The 19,551-nt window shown below is 36.4% G+C and overlaps 2 protein-coding genes and 1 non-coding gene across 4 annotated transcripts; all 3 read left to right on the forward strand.

Annotated features, from left to right (window-relative positions):
- Window positions 1-720: 720 nt before the first annotated feature.
- Window positions 721-10,299, forward strand: LOC105049278 (proteasome subunit beta type-6). The gene is made up of 9 exons (XM_073260293.1): window positions 721-839; window positions 940-1,932; window positions 2,281-2,357; window positions 4,624-4,679; window positions 4,932-5,004; window positions 5,412-5,523; window positions 8,406-8,479; window positions 9,429-9,503; window positions 9,797-10,299. The coding sequence occupies exons 2-9, from the start codon at window positions 1,695-1,697 to the stop codon at window positions 9,926-9,928; spliced, it is 837 nt and encodes a 278-aa protein (XP_073116394.1). The 5' UTR covers window positions 721-839; window positions 940-1,694; the 3' UTR covers window positions 9,929-10,299.
- On the forward strand, window positions 2,775-2,876 carry LOC114914415 (small nucleolar RNA snoR103). Its single transcript, XR_003801464.2, has one exon. It is a non-coding gene; the product is annotated as a small nucleolar RNA snoR103 (small nucleolar RNA).
- A 2,417-nt stretch (window positions 10,300-12,716) lies between the features above and the next one.
- LOC105049279 (AIG2-like protein D) lies at window positions 12,717-19,455 on the forward strand. 2 transcript variants are annotated; one of them, XM_073260295.1, is made up of 5 exons: window positions 12,728-12,967; window positions 13,870-13,942; window positions 16,296-16,388; window positions 17,327-17,410; window positions 19,177-19,455. In XM_073260295.1, exons 1-5 carry the CDS (start codon window positions 12,804-12,806, stop codon window positions 19,297-19,299), a joined length of 537 nt encoding a protein of 178 aa, XP_073116396.1. In that variant the 5' UTR covers window positions 12,728-12,803; the 3' UTR covers window positions 19,300-19,455. The 2 variants fall into 2 exon arrangements, with proteins under 2 accessions (XP_073116395.1, XP_073116396.1); XM_073260294.1 differs by lacking the exons at window positions 17,327-17,410; window positions 19,177-19,455 and adding an exon at window positions 16,717-17,292 and having other exon boundaries at window positions 12,717-12,967.
- The last annotated feature ends 96 nt before the right edge of the window (window positions 19,456-19,551 follow it).

Here is a 19,551-nt window from a genome sequence, read left to right on the forward strand (position 1 = left end):
CTTCATTGAGAGTCATTTATTGAGCAAACATATACCTCCTCACTTCCATTTGCAACTTAAAAAGTTGAAATATAAATTATCTCATTAAGATTAATGGTAATACTTAGAAGAATAATTTTTTTTGTATCCTGATGAGTAATTTATTTTTTCTAACTAAAATATTTTTAATTTACAGCAAGTGCTTGAGACTAATAATGTTATTCTATACGGTAGTATTGAGTTGCTGGAAATAAGATGGAATAAGAGCTTATTCCATCTTATTCCCTCAAACATACTATGAAATAGCAGTGAGATTCGTGGGTTTCACAATTTCGATCAAAGATACATTAATTATATTTTATTCTTTTCTATCCATTTAAACTATTTCATATTTCATCATAAAATAATTTATTTTTAAAAAATAATAAAAATTAATTTTATTTTATTTAATTTAAAAAATAATAATATATAATTTTAATGGATCTCATAAATTTTTAATCACACATGCAACTAGGATAGGGATGATGGACGGATATCTTCAAAAATTAATATTTTTATTTTAGAAATACTAAAATGGCTGCGAAACACTGCCGCATGGGCTCTCTCGTGTTATTCTCTGCGGCGACTCGGACCTTTGCTACCCTTCCGATCGCCTCTTTATAGAAAGAGAAAAAAAAAATCCCCTCCCCTTCTAAAACCCCAAAAGCCGACTGCTCCCCAGCCGCTTCCCCTCAGCAACAGGCAACAACTGTCTCTCTCTCTCTCGTGATACCCCCGTTTGGGCTAAGATCAAAAAATCCTTATTCGTTTCCCCCATTTCTTCTTTGTTTGATTCTCTGTGGTGGTTTCTTTTGGTGAAGGTGTTTATGGTGGTAATTTCGTATAAAGTTCATGTTTTGGGTTGAATCTATGTGTTTGACCTTCTTTTTTTTTTTTTTTTTTGTTTTGTTGGGTTTCCAGGTGACAGGGGATTGAGCTGAGCAAGAAATGCTGGTGCTTTTCAAGACTCCAGCAGGCTTTGCCCTGATCAAAGTTTTGGATGAAGGGAAGCTTTCCAAAGTTGAGGTTTCTACATTTTTACTTCCAGGACTTGTGGAAGGAGTTTGCGACATCTGAGTCAGCGAGACAGGTCACGCATTTTATTCATGCAATTCCTCTTTCCTCTTGCTGCCTGTTTCATTCACGTTTTTTTTTTAGAGGAAGACAGAAATAGGGCTCGGAGGAGGTGCGGCTGCTCGCAGAGGACTGGTGGCTGGCCGGGTGTCCCGGCGTCCCGGCCACCGAGGCCGCCCTTCCCCCAGCCTCTCGAGCTCCCGCGACGCCCGCGTGTAGTCCAGTGCCTTCCCAAGGACCAGTCCGTTTTTTTTTTTTTTAACACGCGGCAGATGGAGGTAAACGTATTTTACACACGTGGCGGACCCACATGCATGTTTTGGCTGTGGGACCCCCACTTATATGTTTTAGCCACCAATACTACTGTTTTCCAGTTGCTGTAAGGCGAAATTCTTATCGCACCGAAGTAATGCGAAATTCTAATTGCACCGCGCGGTGATTGGCGCGGAAACACCCCCTCGCGGTGACCAATCACCGCGGGCGGTGCACAAAGAATCGCTCTACTAGTAATACTTGGGTTACTTGGGTATATGCTGGAGGGGTCACTCACCTAATCGCCTTTGTTTTGAGCCGATCGAGCCGTGGAGGCACGTGATCGACCGATGCATTTTACTTGGAGGAGGGGCTTGCTCCGCTTATCAACCGGTGCTGGCTGGCCATCATCTTTGCGTTTCCCTCACCAGAGTTGTCTAGGGTTTGGGTGTTTCTGCTCTCGCTCTCCTCCGATCGAAGTGGCGATGGATCCCGATCACAACGCGCCCCACTCCATGGGAACAACCATCATTGGGGTGACCTACGACGGCGGCGTCGTCCTTGGAGCCGATTCGAGGACGAGCACAGGTCCGATCTTCGCCTCCTTCGTCTCCCACTTCTTTTCCCCTATCGCTTTATTTAGCTTTGCCTGGCAAGAAATTGTGCTTAGTTTACTCGATCCAACTCAAAATCGAATATACCAGAAAATCTCTCGCTCTCCCCTACTTTATTATATAATTAGCAATTCTCAGCAAAGAAATCCGAACCTTTTTCACCTGTCAAACGTTTCATTCGATTCATGATGGAAGTTGATACACAAGGGGAAATCCTTCGTTTATTAAAAAAATCGATTTCCGTTAGTTTTAAGTATGATTATGCGTGATTCATCTTTTTTTTTTTTTTATAGTTTTTATTGATCGGTTTAAATTTTTGTAGGAATGTATGTTGCCAATCGGACGTCGGACAAAATCACACAGCTGACAGATAACGTTTATATATGTCGTTCTGGATCGGTAATCATGTCCTTCAGTATTCTTGGCAATTTCTGTTCTGTTGGTTCCCCTATTTCAACATTTGACTTCGTATTTGTATGTTTTGTTATCATTTTTATTACATTATATGATCTATTTTTTGGGGTAATCTTGCACTTCTGTTTGTTGGACAGTACGGGCACGACGATTGTCTACATTTGTAAGCCACTAAAAACGAGACGTTAATCGTAGTTTTTCTTGATCAATTTCAAACACCATCATACTTTTTAATCCCAATCACGTCATGAGAATTTTGAGAGCTACGCTCCACATACGACTTCACCAGCCCTTTTTCATTTTTCTTGTCACCATTTTTTCCTCCTTGTATTTATTTTATTTGTATTCTCCTTACAATGGGGCTACAAAATCTAGAGCACATGTCCTAATTCTTGGCAGGGTACATAAGTTGTGCACTCGCTGTAAATATGGACTAAAAACAATTGGTGGCTTTTAGGTTGGCCTTATGAGTACTGAAAGCTGATATAGGACCACCATACAGAAAATTAGCAACATAGAAGCTTAAATGAGGTGTTTTGGTCCATCGATTATTTGTTTTGCTTATAATAATTCAGATTCTTTATGATGCAAAGCTATTGTAATCCTCACAGAAACCAAGTTGATTTTTGGTTGCTGTTGTGTATCATGCTTTGTACTGTTGGTTCCTAAATGATGTCACCTCCTTCTTGTAGATTTTTTGTTTAAATAACTTCCTATCACATTTGATGCCATCTATTCATAATTTCTTTCTCTTCTTTTTCCATAAACTTTATTGAGGTCTACTGCTCATGACTTTTCTGAAATGTCATAACTATCTAGTTATATTCTCTTGTTTGCTACTGGTGCCACTCTTAATTATGCCTGGGCTTGGCATATCTAACTCTTCAAGATTTACCAGACACTCACTTTAACATCATCATCCATGCTATACTCTCGTGCTTATTGTCCTTATTCACTATAGGACATCCTAATCCATACAAAAAATATGGTCTTGTAACTTTCTTGGAATTATCTTCTAAATCTGGCTGGTATCTGATCATCACATGAATCTTTATAGGGGCATCCACACTTCTACTTAGGCCATCCATGTAGGTCTCTCATCGTTCTGTTAGTAGATGTAAGGTGGAGAAGGCAGTTTAACTAAGAAGGTTCTTATCCCTAAATGTGTCTACATTTTGAGGGCGTGCTTGGTGTTGTTTCAAAAGGATCTGTTTTTGTAACATTTAAAGTGAAAAATCTCGTACTAAAGAAATTATGTTCGGTAGCATTATCTAAGAAGTGCTTCCATGGGAAGAAAAATACAATAAAGCCATTTTTGGGAGAAGCTAGAAAACCTAGCTTTTGACTTTTTTGTCAGAACTTTAAAAAACAGAACTGGCACCAAACACACCTTGAACTCATCTTATAATCCCTATAAAGTCGTTGCATGAGATTTCTCATGGTCGTTAACTTTCTAAATTACTATATGAACGTCAAAATTTTGATCAACTTTCACTTTTGCTGGATTTCATCACTAAACACTGCAATATTTGCAGGTAACATGCTTTAATAGACCCTACATGGATTTCATTAGTATGTTGACCTGTCACAAGCACGAAAAGTTAACACTAACTGCACCAAGGAACTTGCTAATCCACATATGATCTGCCTACAATTTTCATGCTCGAGATTCATGCCCTTCTAGTTTGCATTTCTTCATCATTACCAAGATCTGCCTTTGTATCCTTTTATAAACTTAGTTATTGTTCACATTGGATTGATTGGGATCACCACCTATAGTTACCAATTGCTCTCTATATCTCTCTTGTTAATGAAGAATGATGATGTCTTGGGCCTGCATGTATTTACATACAACAGCAGTAGAACATGGTGCAACTGTGCAAGAATGAGGTATCCAGAATACCCTAGTTATTTATATTGTAACGAGGGTGTCATTATATGTTTACCTTCACTAATCAGGTAATCGATGCCAACTATATTCCTTTGTAATGCATAAGGATGAATAAGTATCTCAAATATTTCTTTGTTTATGACATCAAGACAGAATATGGATTGCATATATTTTGTGTGCTAATATATAACTAATGATGATTTCCTTTGTTTTTTTACCCTTTTGCTAACATTGTTCAAGTATGTAGAATCGTAGATCTAAATATCCTAGTGAAATAATTACTTTGCTCCGATATTCATGGTTTCGTAGCTTTTATGGTGCAACCTAGCATTTTTCTACAACTTTGTGGTTCTCTTGCAGGCTGCAGATTCTCAGATTGTCTCTGATTACGTCCGTTACTTCCTTCATCAACACACGTGAGTTAAAATTACTAAATTTATTATAGTTTATCATCTATTAGGAAAATCCAACTATTTCAGATGCGAAGCTTGAGTTTAAGCATGACTCTAATCAATCAGAGTGCATCTTCTTCTTCTTCTTCTTCTTCTTCTTCCTCCTTTAACTCAAGGGAAACCTGAAGAATTGTTTACTTAGCTGGATAGATATGGTTGCTAGGGGGCATCACAAATTTGGTACTGATCTTCATGCAAACTTCTTGTTGGATGCAGAATTCAACTTGGGCAGCCTGCAACTGTCAAAGTGGCAGCTAACTTAGTTAGATTATTGTCATACCAAAACAAGGTAGTTCTCCATGGCATTTGTTTATCTTCAGAACTTTCTGTTCAGAGGCATTATTTGTTTCTCATAATAAACTTTGAGAGAATTGATGGAATACCATTTACTTTTGCATTATCAAAGTTTTTTATAGGATAAAATGGTTTCTTCTTGTTATTTATATATAAAGATTGTCTTTTCCTGGTGATTATGATGAGCTGGCCAGCAACTAAAATAGACAATGGTTTTCGTCGAACAATTTGTACTGCTTCTCATGCATTGTGGATCTTGTTGGACATTGACAATGTGATAATCTGCTGCAAATTCTTTTTCCAGCCATTCTGTTTCTAGAAATCAATATATGGTTCACTTTTTGCCCTTTGTCAATTTTTCTATTTTGTTCCATGATCTTATTTTTATCATGAATTGTTTAGAACATGCTGCAAATGGGCGTGATTGTTGGTGGATGGGATAAGTATGAAGGAGCTCAAATATACTCTGTGCCTCTTGGAGGGACGATATTGAGGCAACCTTTTGCAATTGGAGGTGTGTATCATGCTTAAGTTAAGGACATTTTATTACGATTGAACTGCATCTAATTTCTACGGAAATTGCTTATTCTGATATCCTCATTATAGACATGCAGAAATATGCCCCTTCCTCACATCAATAGGCTTTAATTTTGGATACTACTTTATGACATTTCGTCATGCCCTTGCAGCTTTACATATTTTCCCCTTCTTTCAGATTATCCTCCATCAACTGATCTCCAGGTAGTGATATGGCATTCTTCCTTGGTGGTCAAGGGATTTTGTCCATCTTTTCAGTGAATTTAGGCCCAGTTGCCCTTGTCTAAGGAAATGCTTGAACTGTCTGCAGCCTCTTCCTATATTTGACCACCCCTGAAATGAATGAGTCGTTGAGGAAAAAAATCACTGTTTATCTTGTGCAGGCTTCTTTTTAGATCTAATGTAATTCATACCTATCGTGGTTGTATGTTCTTGAACCAAGACCTCTTATGTCTGATAGAAAACTAGATTTTTAAGTGATTTGTCAGATTAGCCTTTGAACTCCCCCACACCATATCTACCATCAATCAGGATTCCATGGCGATAGCATGTCTTTATAGTGGAGCCCTCATCATTATCCCGTCTCATCTCTTTTCTTGCTCGAAGTTCCAATCTGAAAATTAGTTAATCATAGCCTTTGCTGCAATTGCTTACTTTTGAAACTTTAACAAATGAGCTTTTAAAGGTATATTAATGTTTGAATTTCTAGATATATGAGACAACTATTTTAATTTCCACTCTTGAAGTCTTGCTATTATTGTGTCGTTGGTTAGGTTTTTGGGTAGTTATGCATGGTAATCATAGAAATCTTGAGGATAGGTTTAGTTAGACATAATGCTAATTAGATCTTTCCTCTCTAATTTTTATTTAAGTTCATCATTGCGCTTCCCCATGCCATCATTGTTATGCTTCTTATGCAAAACTTGTCTAGATGTCCTCATAACCTGCTAGCAATTTTCACTCGCTGATTTTTTTTTTTTTGTTCTTTTTTTCTACCATTTTGCTTTCTAGTACAAATTTAAAGCTTCTTGGTGTAGTTTTGCATCAAGGTGTTCCCTTTAAAAAAACAGAACTACCAATAGCTCTTCACTAGTGCAAATTTGAATGTTTTTTTTTTTGCACCTTTGTATACTAGATAACTATTGCTATATATATATATATATATATATATATATATATATATATATCCAAGATTTTTATCTCTCTCTTCCACACACACACACACACATGCACTATGTACGGGTAATTGTTTGTACACAGATTTTGCTGGTTTTCAATCAATTACATATTTTGCTTATTCATTGGATTTTAGGTGATTAACAAATGAAGGTACATCCAAAGTTTTAAATCCTGTGGACAGGGCTGTCCCGATTTTTTCATAGAATGGGGCACGCCGCCATCCCGACACTTGGGACAGAAGATGTCCCAAGATGTCCTGATGAGGATGCAGGGATGCTAGAGAGACGGCCTTGTCCTAACACATAGAATGGTACCTCGTGCCGGTGTTCCTCTGGGACTTGAATCCTTGGGTACATCACATTTCCTGCTTGTTCATATTAGAGCTAAAGACAGACACATTGCATTGTGTCATTTAGACACTTGATATACACCACGATTGGAAGATTGTGTTAGTGTCAGGAGATATGCGAGTAGCTTGTTAACATGGGTGATGAAATATTATCTGTTTAACTTTTTTATTTTTTTAATTGCTTTCTAAGGAAACATTTGTACATTCTTTGATTATCGAATTTCATTTTTGTCTCATCTATGCCACACTTACATTCTGCATCATAATAAATATGCTTGCTAATTGTTAATAAACTTGCCATGTTGGCATAAACACTCACATTTTTATTGAAATCCTAATCAGAAACTAATTTTCATCGTCATTTTGGGGTGTAAACCAACAAAAATAAAGACAATAAACTTAGAATCGTTTAGTGAGGATTTAAAGATGAAAAACAGAAATTGAAACTATAGTGGGATGACAGACTTATTTTTAATTGTATTTATAAGCTGACCATGTGTCCTGAACTGTATTGGCCTATACACCATGTATGGGCCAATATCGGGGCTCTACCGGTACAAACCTGCTAGATGTGCACTCCCTTTATCATGCTGGCAACCATGTTGGGTGATATGTATTAAATGAGATAGAACTATATGGATGAACAAATAAATCAGTGGTGCAAAATGAAAATGGAACAGCAGGAAATTGCTTCCATAACCTAAACTCCAGGTCCATGCCTTAATTATGTGTATGCATAACAGGTTTATGCCCTTGTGTCAGATAATGTCTGTTGACACAACCCTCCTCTCTCCTCAACGAGATCAGGATTATCTATGACAATCTGTACTTCATGCAAGATGACAAACAGCCATTTAATACTTGTTCACATGTTAGAATACATTCACCACTGATCTGCTAACCATTATTTTTTCTCGGATGAGATTCCAACCTTCTACTTTTATTATCACCTCATGCTGAAGTTTGTTATGTGTTTATTCTCCTAGGGGGGACCAAAAATTTGTTTATTAATTGCACAATAGAGAAGAAGCGGGACCTTCGTGCACATGCATGGAAACCCTTGATTCTAAATAAATGACGCATAAGTGATTGCACATGATATTCAGAAACTTTTTGTTGCTTCTTCTTGGAGAATAAGTTCATTGACTAAGAGAAGAAAGGAGAAAAAATTTACTTGCATGGAGTGGATGAAGGTCAACAATTGGAATTTCATAAGACTGTCTTTATGCTCAGTGATATGGCTTCCTTATTAGTTGCTGGCTGGAAATTTTGCTATATTTTCTGCTACTGCTTATAATGGCTGTCGATGATAACAATTTTGCATCTAACAGGATCTGGTTCCAGTTACTTGTATGGATTCTTTGATAAAGAATGGAAGGAAGGCATGAGTAAAGATGAAGCTGAGGTATGTAAAGTGGAAATGACTGACTAATGTTTCACCTTCCTTTTTTCTCCTTAATCAGAATCTCTTCTAAACTAACTAGTATTTTTTGATCAGATCTCGTAAACTAACTTGGTTCCTTGATACTGTGTTTGCTGGGTTCTAGTTGTATGACAGAAGTTATAAAGATGCCATGTTCTAGGCTACACACATTAATAGCGATAACACTAATTTCACACGCTAATAGTTATAACACTAATAGGGGAAAGAATTCTAAGTGTATATTTGTGTGTATAAGGGTGATAATGTGCAAATTTGTCATTTTCATCCTATCATGGAGGTTGAAAAATTTATAATTTCTGAAATTTCTAGCTCCCATTTCTCCTAGAAATGCATTGCAAAACAATTGGCATGAAACTGTGAAACAGAGTTCTTTCTTCATAAAGAAGTGGTCAATGCTAATAGTCAGTATTATCTGATAAAAAGGTCTCATCACCCCCCCCCCCCCAACCCAACACAGACACAAAAACATAATGATTAATTATTTGATGATCTCTCTTCAAAAGAAGTCAGCAGATAAATATATGGTTCTGCGGTGAACTTACATTACATTAATATATCTAGCAATGGGATGCTAAAGTCATGCAGATATCCTGGTCTGACCCAGTTCTGGTTGTCATGCTCAGCGTGGTTATAAATATGTACATTGATTATAGGTCCTTTGAGACAAGGGCATCATGTCTGTTGATATTTTTTATTATTATTATTATTATTTATTATTATTTTATTGTTATTGATTTCTTAGCAGATCAAGTTGATTGACCTTTTAGCTATGTGGTAGATGTTTAACCTTGTTGCCTTGTTTTGTGCTTGTGCTAATATTAATTCTTAAACACATTCAGACAAGATTTTCCTGACTGTTAATGGCAGGAATTTGCCTGACATTTTTTGGCATCTTTCCCATGCAATGCAGAAGTTAGTGGTGGAAGCAGTCTCTCTCGCCATTGCACGCGATGGAGCGAGTGGAGGTGTTGTGCGCACTGTTACTGTGAGTATCTAAACTATATTCACCATACAAATCATGTCATCAGCAGAATTCCCACACAAACTTTTAGTTGAAACGTATGCCTTACGGGAATCAGCTTCTCTTTTTCCATTTTTCATTTTTAAACAATTTATGTGCTATACTATCATAAAGATATGCCATCATTACCTTTCAATTGTTTATATTAAAATGGATGCAATTGATAAGTATTGTTGTTGTTGTTTCTCTCTCTCTTTTTTTTTTTTTTGTGTGTGTGTGTGTCTTCAATTGCATACATTTTTTCCTTGTGGTTGCAGATCAATGCTGATGGTGTTGCGAGGAACTTCTATACTGGTGACTCCCTTCCATTGTGGCATGAAGAGCTGGAGCCCCAAGATTCCCTGCTCGATATCCTCTCCTCCAGCAGTGCTGAGCCAATGAGCACATGAGCACATGGATCGTCAGAACTGCTTTCATGCCCAGCATGACTATTTCACGTTTAATGCCATCTTCTATTACTTTGGAATGACTTTGTGCCGCACTTACTGGAGTTCAATACTGGATTGCCCTTGGCTGAACTGTTGATCAGATTTCACTGCACAAGTGCTTGGAGCTTTAGGTTAATTCTTGGAAAATGCTTTGATCAAGTGTGATGAGTATTCTGGATTTTATTCATCATGCTATAAAGCTATTGCCAGGGAAAGAACGTTCATTGAAGTTATGAACTTACTGTTTTTCTTGTAATGGGATATTCATCACAGCATTGAGATCTTATCTAGAGTACCCCCCTAAAGTAAATACTTCTGGTTTTGATCTAAAATAGTCCCCCGCTCATTTGATCATCGAAAATATTCGAGACTTAAATTTCTTATAAGTTACTGAATTTACACTAATTAGTATGAACGACAAGTTACTTTTGTGTTATTACTTTTATTATATCATCGAATTTTTTTGTGGACTCGTTTGCCTTATAATGAGTAGCTTAAATAATGAGTTATTTACACCATGATATTTTTTTATTATGTAATTAAAACTGATAATCGTAATTTTTCTGAATTCCTATTCATCAAACTGGTTGCTTATCAAGTTAGTTGGGTGTCATTACTTTTATTATGTAGCCTAATTCTTTTATCAACTCGTTTGCCTTATATATTTAATCAAGATATTTTTTATTATATAAATAAAAGTGATAATTATAATTTTTCTGAATTTCTACTCGTCAAGCTGGTTGCTTATTTCTTCTGCATCTCCTTGTAAATGATTCTTTTATCGGATTTTGTATTAAATTTATTTATAAACCTAATAATCATTCTATTAATCTCTGATTTACTTTTATCTTTTTTTTAAAAAAAATATCCTCTTTTTTTTTTTTTTTTTTTTTTTTTTTTTGTTGTTGTTTGTTTTGTTGTGGGGGGGGGGGCGGGGGCTGGTGTTAAGGAAAATATCCATCTATCCAAATGAGAAATAAAGAGGCTCTTCAGCTGTAAAGATAGTTTCCTTTTCTGTCTGCCCTCACGTTCCTCACTTTACTGTTTCTATGTTTGATGTGTGTGCAGCAATCCATATCAGACGAGGATCGTCTGGGTTTAGCTTCAGTTGAGTTTATTGTGGAGGGAGTTTGTCTTCTTTTGGTACTAGAGGCGTACTTGTTCTCGGTGCTCGACTTTTAGAGATTTATGGTTTAGAAATCTGGCTGATCCATGGTTCTTCCGAGCTGTTTAGGCCTGACCTCTTGGGTGGCGCTGTTCATTTTGTTTCTGTTCGTCTATTCTTTTCATTGTCTTTCCTCTCTCTCTTCCCTTGAGATCATCCATTCTTCTTGTAACCACTTCACAGTCTTAATGGACTAGTTGTAATTGTGCACCCCTTTCAGAAAAAAATGTCCTTTCTTACTGGAAATGCAAGAGGTTTGACGGAGCTAGGATGCATATTCAACCCATTTTATACCTTATTTATATCTGTAATTTGAACAATTTGCCAAGCCTTTTTTGTTTCTTGATTAAACAATTGGCCAAGACCACCACCAAGTGCATTATGAAGCCATCGTCATTGCCTCGGCCTCTTATTCCCATGGTAAAATAGCATCTTCTCCCTTTATAAAGTTGCACTTCTGCCTAGCGAACTATGAAGTAGTGAAAGGTATCCACATCTCGATGTCAAATTTGCTAATGAGCAATGCACATTATCTAAAGCTAATAAGCTCATCTCAGGCATAATGTAAAACTTGACTTACAAAAGATGTGAGCTTGAATGTTTGGAATTTGGCTTGGCTCGATAACAAGCTTGTTCATGCTTGGTTCAGTTGATAAAACAAGCCAATATTGAACATACCGTCATACTTGGTTTGCATTCACTTTCCATTTTCACATAAAGGGTCAACTCCTTGGGCTCAATTTGGCTAATTTGGATTCCTAAAGAACATAAGTGTGCCTTGTGAGGGGGCACATTGGACGGCGTTCGCCGAGTCTAAGATTTTAGTGGCTCAAAACACACAACTTAACTCTCGGTATATGCTTAACCTATTTTGGCTCATACTCCAATATCAAGTAGAACATTCATTGGTATATGAACATTACAATTAGATTGAATGTTGACGATTACGAAGCCTCGGCTTCCGAAATTATGTTACTATTGTAAGTTTATAAAGAAATGGTTTGGGGGCTTCCTTAAAACAGAAATATTCGAAGTATTTCTCTTTTCATTTCTAAGAAAATTTGCTACTATATTTATAGGATACAATAAGAACTTTATTTGAAATGAAGCTATGTATGTAACGCAATGTAAATATAACTATTATGATTTGATGGATCATACCGAACTTTACAAGAGTCAATAGATTCACAAACAAAATTTTGATAAATAAACATTTGATTTTATTTTCATCTGAAAATAAAGTGGGCGAACAAATAGATTTAAAAAATTTTATCGAATTTTTTTATAAAATTTTAATTAAAAAATGTAACAAATTTTATTCAGATTTTTGTATTCGTAGTTGAATAATTCTAGTATATTCTTTCATTATCAAGTCCTATTTCTAGTATGATGTTGTACTAGGATTTAGTGTGAGGATTTATACATCAGTAAAAGTGTTTTTGATATATAAATAAAATTTTGGAGAGAACATCTTTTACAGAATAAAAAGGCTTTCAACCCAACGTACCTTCAAATTTAGAGATGATGTTTGAAGTCACGCTTCTCATTCCCCATTCAGAAGGAATAAATCCGCCTTGAAGCTAAGGTACTCATTCTTTTTTTTTTTCCCCCCTGGTGATATTGGAGTCGTCGCGCGTGGCTTGACTATTCTATTGGCTTCTGTTGAGAGAGATGAGCGGCGAGGGTGTGAGCGTGACCGGTGTTGCAGCCGCTGCGGCCGCCTCCACTCTTCCTCTCCGCAACGTGTTCGTGTACGGGAGTCTGCTCGCCGATGAGGTGGTGCAGGTCGTCCTCAAGCGCGTGCCCCCCTCCTCTCCTGCCGTCCTTCATCACCAGTACCTCCTCCTCCTCCTCCTCCTCCTTATTATTATTATTATTATTATTATTATTATTATTATTATTATTATTTTGTTTTTCTCCTCTTCTACGATGGCATCGACTATTTCATATTGACGTCGCCAAAGAATGATCATATAAAGCCCCCACCGCGTAAACCCTTCTTAGGAAAGGAGGAGTCCTCTTTTTTTTTTTTCTTTTCTTCTTCTTCTTCTTCTTATTTTTTTGATTTTGGTTTCGTTTTTCTTCAATAAAGAAGAATATAAAGAGAAGAGAAGTTTGACGATGCAACCGAGAATTAATATCAAGAAAGTTCTGCTATCGCTTGGTTTGAATTCTGATCCTAGGTTTCGTTTTTCTTTTTTATTTAAAAAAATAAAATAAATAAATTTCCACGTTCTTGATGTTGTTGATTTGTATTTTGAGAACTCATTTTTTTCTCCCACTTATTTTCAATTCCTGGATCCTCGTCATTTCTAGTTCGGGATCATGATGACTCGAGAATTGCCGGCAACCGGCCCGATGCTCCAAACTATGAGGGAAAGAAAGAGACTGCACGTTTTTTTTTTCCCCTTTTCCTTTTCAAGATTATAAAGCGACGAATCCATCGGTGGAACCAACAAAGTTCTTGCTTCTCGTGTTGCTTTTGCTCGGATTTGCATGATGTTTGGAAATTGGATGCTCGTTTGCAAGGAGAAGCAGACAAATAAATAGAGGGAAATGGGAGTCAAAACGTTGGAAACCATAACCTGATACACCAATGATACATTGTCCAAATTCAAGTTCTGTTCTAATTTAATCACGTAGTCTCATTGTTGAAGTAACATAAATTCAAATCTCACACGCACACAATGTTTACTTTGAAGGGGCATTATTGTTGACATAAGCTTTATTCTTACAGCCGCAGGTTTAGTATAAAGGGACGTGTTTATCCAGCGATTCTGCCTGTAGAGAATAAAAAAGTTACAGGAAAGGTTGGTTATGACATGCATCTCTGGATTCTTATTTCTCTGTCTGTTGGAAGCTGAGTTCCAAATTTGCCTTCATCGGCCTTGATTTTTCTGTAGTTTTGAAGTTACCTCTGTTGTTCCATGTGAAAATTAGGATTATTTGTCAAAGGGAATCATACAACACCTGAAGCTATTGCTTGGGTCGTAGAAGGTGCAGCCTGGTGAACAATTTCACCATGAATTGAAAAGTTATTTTATACATTGCCTAGGGAGGATACTAACTTTGCATATTCTTTTGCTAGAGAAGGTCATAGAAAACAAGCTTTTTTGGTTGGAGATAAGATGCCTGTAATCTGCCATTTTAAATCTATCTATCTAGATAGAAGTAACGATTTTATTCCTTGAATATGTACACTGCAAGATGGCTTTTGGTATGTTACTTTCACTGTGTGATTTGTTTCATGTTTTTTTTTTTAGGTGTCCATTTTTATGGATTCTTGATTTTTTTGGTAACATTTATAGATTCTTGATTGACATACAACTTACCTCCTCATCAGTTGCTCAGAAGTTTTATCTTTCATGCTATTGTTTCGGTCAGTGTTTGTTTAACTTTGTCATTTGCTTCATTTGTGTTTTAGATTTGCTTCAAATTATGATGGGATCCGTATGTAGCTTTTCTTTAGCATTGTTTGCCTTATGTTATTTTAGTGCCAATGTGGACAGACATATTTGCAATCATACATGTATTTGTTCATATGCTGCATGAGCTTGCTTATGTGCGCGTTTTATGTGGCTGTGCATCTAAATGGGTATGTATCTTTCTACATTAAACTAAACATGCATGTAATCATGGAATTCTGTGGTCGGGGGTGTTGGGTGGCTTGTCTGTGCATGTAGTATGTTTTTGCATGTGTGTACATGTTGTTGTGGGCAAGAGTGCATATGCAGCAATCACATTATGATTCCCTTCATTCATTTTTTCTTTTTTTATGTCTATGCCCTTTAAGTGTTTTGTTGGAAATGCCCCTGGATTCCAGAACTAGTTGGCCATAGGATCTTGTGTGCTCAGGCTGTTCTAGCTGCCAGGGCCTGATAGGGCTATACTTGTCTATAAGGTGCTTTTCAGGGCCTGGCAAGTGGAAATTTGCTATATGTAGGATCACCTTTTTATTGTAGATTTCAAATGGTGTTGCCTGTTTTATCTTTCATACAGGGTGCATGCACATTTTTAATTCTGATTCCACTGCCAAGATCTGAGACATGTCTTGGTCCATACTTTCATTTACTAGGATGCACATAGCATCGTGTGTCGCCCTATGGATGCTTAAAGCAGCTGGTGCTTCTATTGTAACCAATCTATGTCATTGAGGTTTAGTTTTAAGGTGTCAGGTACTGTCACTGCATGGAACCACTTTGTGAACTTATATTGAGAACTTGAGAGCCTAATATTACCCTTGGAAAGTCTGATTTGTGAGTGGAACATCAATGTCATCAGGGATATAGCTTAGAGCAGTGCATAGTTTTAGCTTACTCTTTCTAATGTGAGCCTGCTGCACTCATGGAATACCTAATCTGGATTATTCTGTGCTATGTGAAGGAAATACGTATGTTGATATGAAGAAGAAGGAGAAGGAGAAGGAGGAAAAGGAGAAGGAGAAGGAGAAGGAGAAGGAGGAGTGTGTGTGTGTGTGATCAGCCAAATTACATGGTGATTCAAAACTTAATGATTCAAGATGATACAAGAGAATTAATAGGAACATTTAGAAATTAGAATGTTAAGTCATTTACTGAAAATTATAACTGATACCCTCATGTAATGCCAGACCATGTTTGAAATCTGAATACCACCGCATTAGAGTTTTGAAAGTCTAATTATCCTGGTACGTATTCTTAGACAAAGAATTATTGGGGCTCCAAATGATAATGATTAGGTTAATGTCATGAGAGATGACACCTAAAAAGAGTGTATCAACTGGAAGTTCAAATCCCCACAGAAGTTGGAAGATGCTTATTTCACAGCAAATCACAAACTATCTGAAAAGCTTTCACTGTAATTTCACCATTTCTCACTATTAACTTGATGGTTGACCATCTAATTTACTTTGCTCTGTTGGTCTGGTTGCACTCCACCTGAGGAACAAGGTTCTTATTTATTCTATTTTGATTGATGTTTGGTGTAAAAAAGTGATGATAACTTAGAATCATGCAATATCAGACAAAATAAGATTTGTTTCTTTCTTATTTGATGTTTCACTCTTTCTGCCCCATGGAAGTTAGTTTCTACTCATCAACTTACAAACACAGTGAGATGCATAATTTTTCAGCTTTTGCTTTCCCCTGATATTTGATTATGATCTAATGGATGTCTTGCTTACAGGTTCTTCTGGGAATTACAGATCGTGAGTTAGATGTCCTAGATACATTTGAAGATGTGGAGTATGAGAGAAGAGCTGTTGAAGTCTCATTAGCTGTAAGTTGGTTTGCATAATAACAAAAAAGTATAATTGAGAATTTATACAATGTGGAAATGGTGCTTTTTACATACAAGCTTACTCTTGGTGTCAATGTATCATCAACACAACAAACAAACTTAGATAATTGGAAAAGAAAGTATGTGATGCTTATCCTATAAGTACTTCCAATATGAAGTCTGATGGGCTCTTTCAGATTGGAGAAAGAAATATTGTTAGGATTTGGTAATGAGATGAGCATGTTTGTTGATTTAGCTTCACTGTTAGTTGTATCAGCATATTTAGTTTTTATCTTGCTAATAGGGGTATCTTTCTGTACATATGCAGCAGGTGCAGACTGATGCTGTTAACCTCCAATGTTGCTCCAAGCATTCCTCACAAACTTCATTGTTGATCAAATGTTACATTCCTTTTTCTGGTCCTTTGGCACAAAGTCAAATACATATCCTTGTTATGACCTTTTTAGATCTCTCTCACAATGATCATGCAATCGGACCATTCTGGTCAACTTCCATCTTTGATGTTACTTCTCCATCTCCTCTAATGCATGCACTTCTGATCATATTCTTCTTAGCAGTGTAACACTCCTTTTTTTTTTTCGTCAAAATTCGTATTCTGTCATCTTCATAACATATGCCAAGTCTTTCTTCTGGCACTTCTGATCATATTCTTCTTAATATTATAACTCCTCCTTTTTTTTTTCTTTTTCAAAATTCATATTCCTGTTATCTTCATAATATATGCCAAATGTTTCTTTTGGAGGAAATTTGATGGCTAGCATTTTTCTTCTAGGACATATTTTGCTCTGAGAGAGATGATGGTTGTGTTCATTTGGAAAAAAAAAAAAAAACAATAATAATAACCACTTCAGCAGAAGCTATTTCTTTCTACAGCCTCGTGCTTTTTAATTGCTAGAAGAGATGATTTTGTATTGCAGGATACAGCAGAGAAATTACTTGCTGATACGTATGTTTGGGGTGACAAGAATGACCCTAACTTGCATGGTGACTGGGATTTTGAGGTAAGTGCTACTCTCCATTTGTGTACTTTATATTGTTGAAGGTACGTTAGTCTTGCAGATGAATGTAAACAAAATAAATATATCAAAGTGTCTTATTATCCATACATACAATGTACAGACGTGAATGTGTAGTGTGTTCTTACTTCTCTTATGTCCTCTCTCTAACCTTAATGACAAACCTGGATGTCTTTCACAATTGGAGATAACGACAAAATTGCTGATTTCTTCTAATTTCCTGTGTATGTTGATTCCATATATTTTCCTTCTGCTTGTCGGCAACATTTTATGATATATCAAATTTACACCAAAACTTGTTGTCCATTGAAAGTTATCCATCCTTTAAAACAGGAATAGCTCTCTTTTTCAGGAAGCTATCTTGAGATATGGCTCTCTTTTTCAATTTACTTTTTTATTCTTGGTGCCTGCTAGACAGAGTGGGGAGGGGAAGGTTGGAGTGTCTTTTTTTTCTTTTTTAGGGGGGGGCGGGGCATTGTCGTTGTTGTTGGGGGAAGGGCGAGAGAACCCTTCATAAGCATTATCTGTCACGTTAGGCTGGGCTCTCCCTAGTGCCAGCCAGTGGTCTAGTCTTGTCAATAGAAGAACATGTTATACCATAATATAATATTATATTATGAGATAGATTTTGCTTCTCTTGAGAGGAGTGGCATCTACTCTTCAAGTTCAAAATCAGTAGTCATGCACCTCAATGAAAGATCTATACCATTGATCATGATCTCTATTGCTAAAAATTACGTATTTTGATGGTTTTAACCTATGCATCAAGTAGACACAAAAATGGTTGGTTAAAATAAAATAGATGGTTGTATCCAAACAATAAAATAGATGGTTAAAATGATATAAGACCATGTTTTGCTATGATTTAAGTATTAAAATCTGTTGATTTTCAATCTGTATATGTTTTAATACACGTGGATAGACTAGAGACGACCAAAACACAATTTTTTGTTTATAGATATTTTTAGTGGTTAGCTGATGGTCAACATTGTGGATCTTCGATTTGAGTGCTTGATTATTTGATTTTGGATTGGAGAGGAGTACCCTTTTCTCTCGAGAGGAATGTAGTCCATTCCTTATATTATCGTATAGTTATTTTTTTTATAAATATTATTAAATTATTATATATTGATATTTAGCTCCTTTTTTTTTGGTAAGGGAAATTTAGCTTTTAATAATGCTTTGTGGTATCCAGAAGCTGTTTAACCAATAAAAAAAATTGTTTTATTGCTTCAACTTTGGTGCCAGACCAGTTATGTTTTATTTATAAAAAGTTTATACAGCATGTTCGCACAAGAGGTGGTCCATAAACTGGGATCTTTTTATAAAATAATTAGGATCAGACGCATGGGAGTAAATGGGCCAGGTTGGCCTGGTAAGCCCGAAGACTCACCCATGAGCTGGAGTCGGGATGAGTTGGTCAATGCTCGATGATACAAAACGGAAAAGGTTTATGTGTCATGTTGAAGTATTTTTGGCACTTATTTTAACTGGTTCATAAGAGTGCATGCACAATAAAATTTCAGGGGAAGTGATCTTGTTTTGTCTGGAATATATGTTGGACCCCGGGAGTGTTGTGTGGTGAATGTTAAAAAGCTTGGTTTTATGAGAAGCGTTTTTTTGGCATGACTTGAGATTTGTGCATCTTCCATGTCAGTTTTTTTGATCCTAATAGCTTTTGTGCTCCTGCTTCATTTCCACTCATATCCTCAGATCTTCTAACTTTTATATGGTCCTACCGTGTTGCCAAGGAATGGAAGCGATTGCACATGAAGGATTTTCTTGCAATGACAATGGGTTTTATGGAGGAGCTGGAACAACCTGAATCAAAGACAAGGGTGGCCACATATGAATCCTATTTTCAGCAGGGATGAGATAAATTATTATTTGCTATCAGAAGTATTTGGGTATCAACTATATTCTTTTTATGGAACAACTGATAAGTTTGGAGATAAAGGCAACCGCTTCATAATTTTTAATTTGCTCAGTTATTTCAGTTTTAATCTATTTTTTAATGGAAGATTGTGTTACCGATGCATCAAAATTGTACCATGCTGCTTATTTACTATGAGGCGACTTCAAGAGTTTGGATTTTTTTTTTTTGGTTCTCTTCCTCCCGGTTTCTA

Source organism: Elaeis guineensis, chromosome 7 (assembly GCF_000442705.2).
Source record: "Elaeis guineensis isolate ETL-2024a chromosome 7, EG11, whole genome shotgun sequence".
Classification (NCBI taxonomy): Eukaryota; Viridiplantae; Streptophyta; class Magnoliopsida; order Arecales; family Arecaceae; genus Elaeis; species Elaeis guineensis.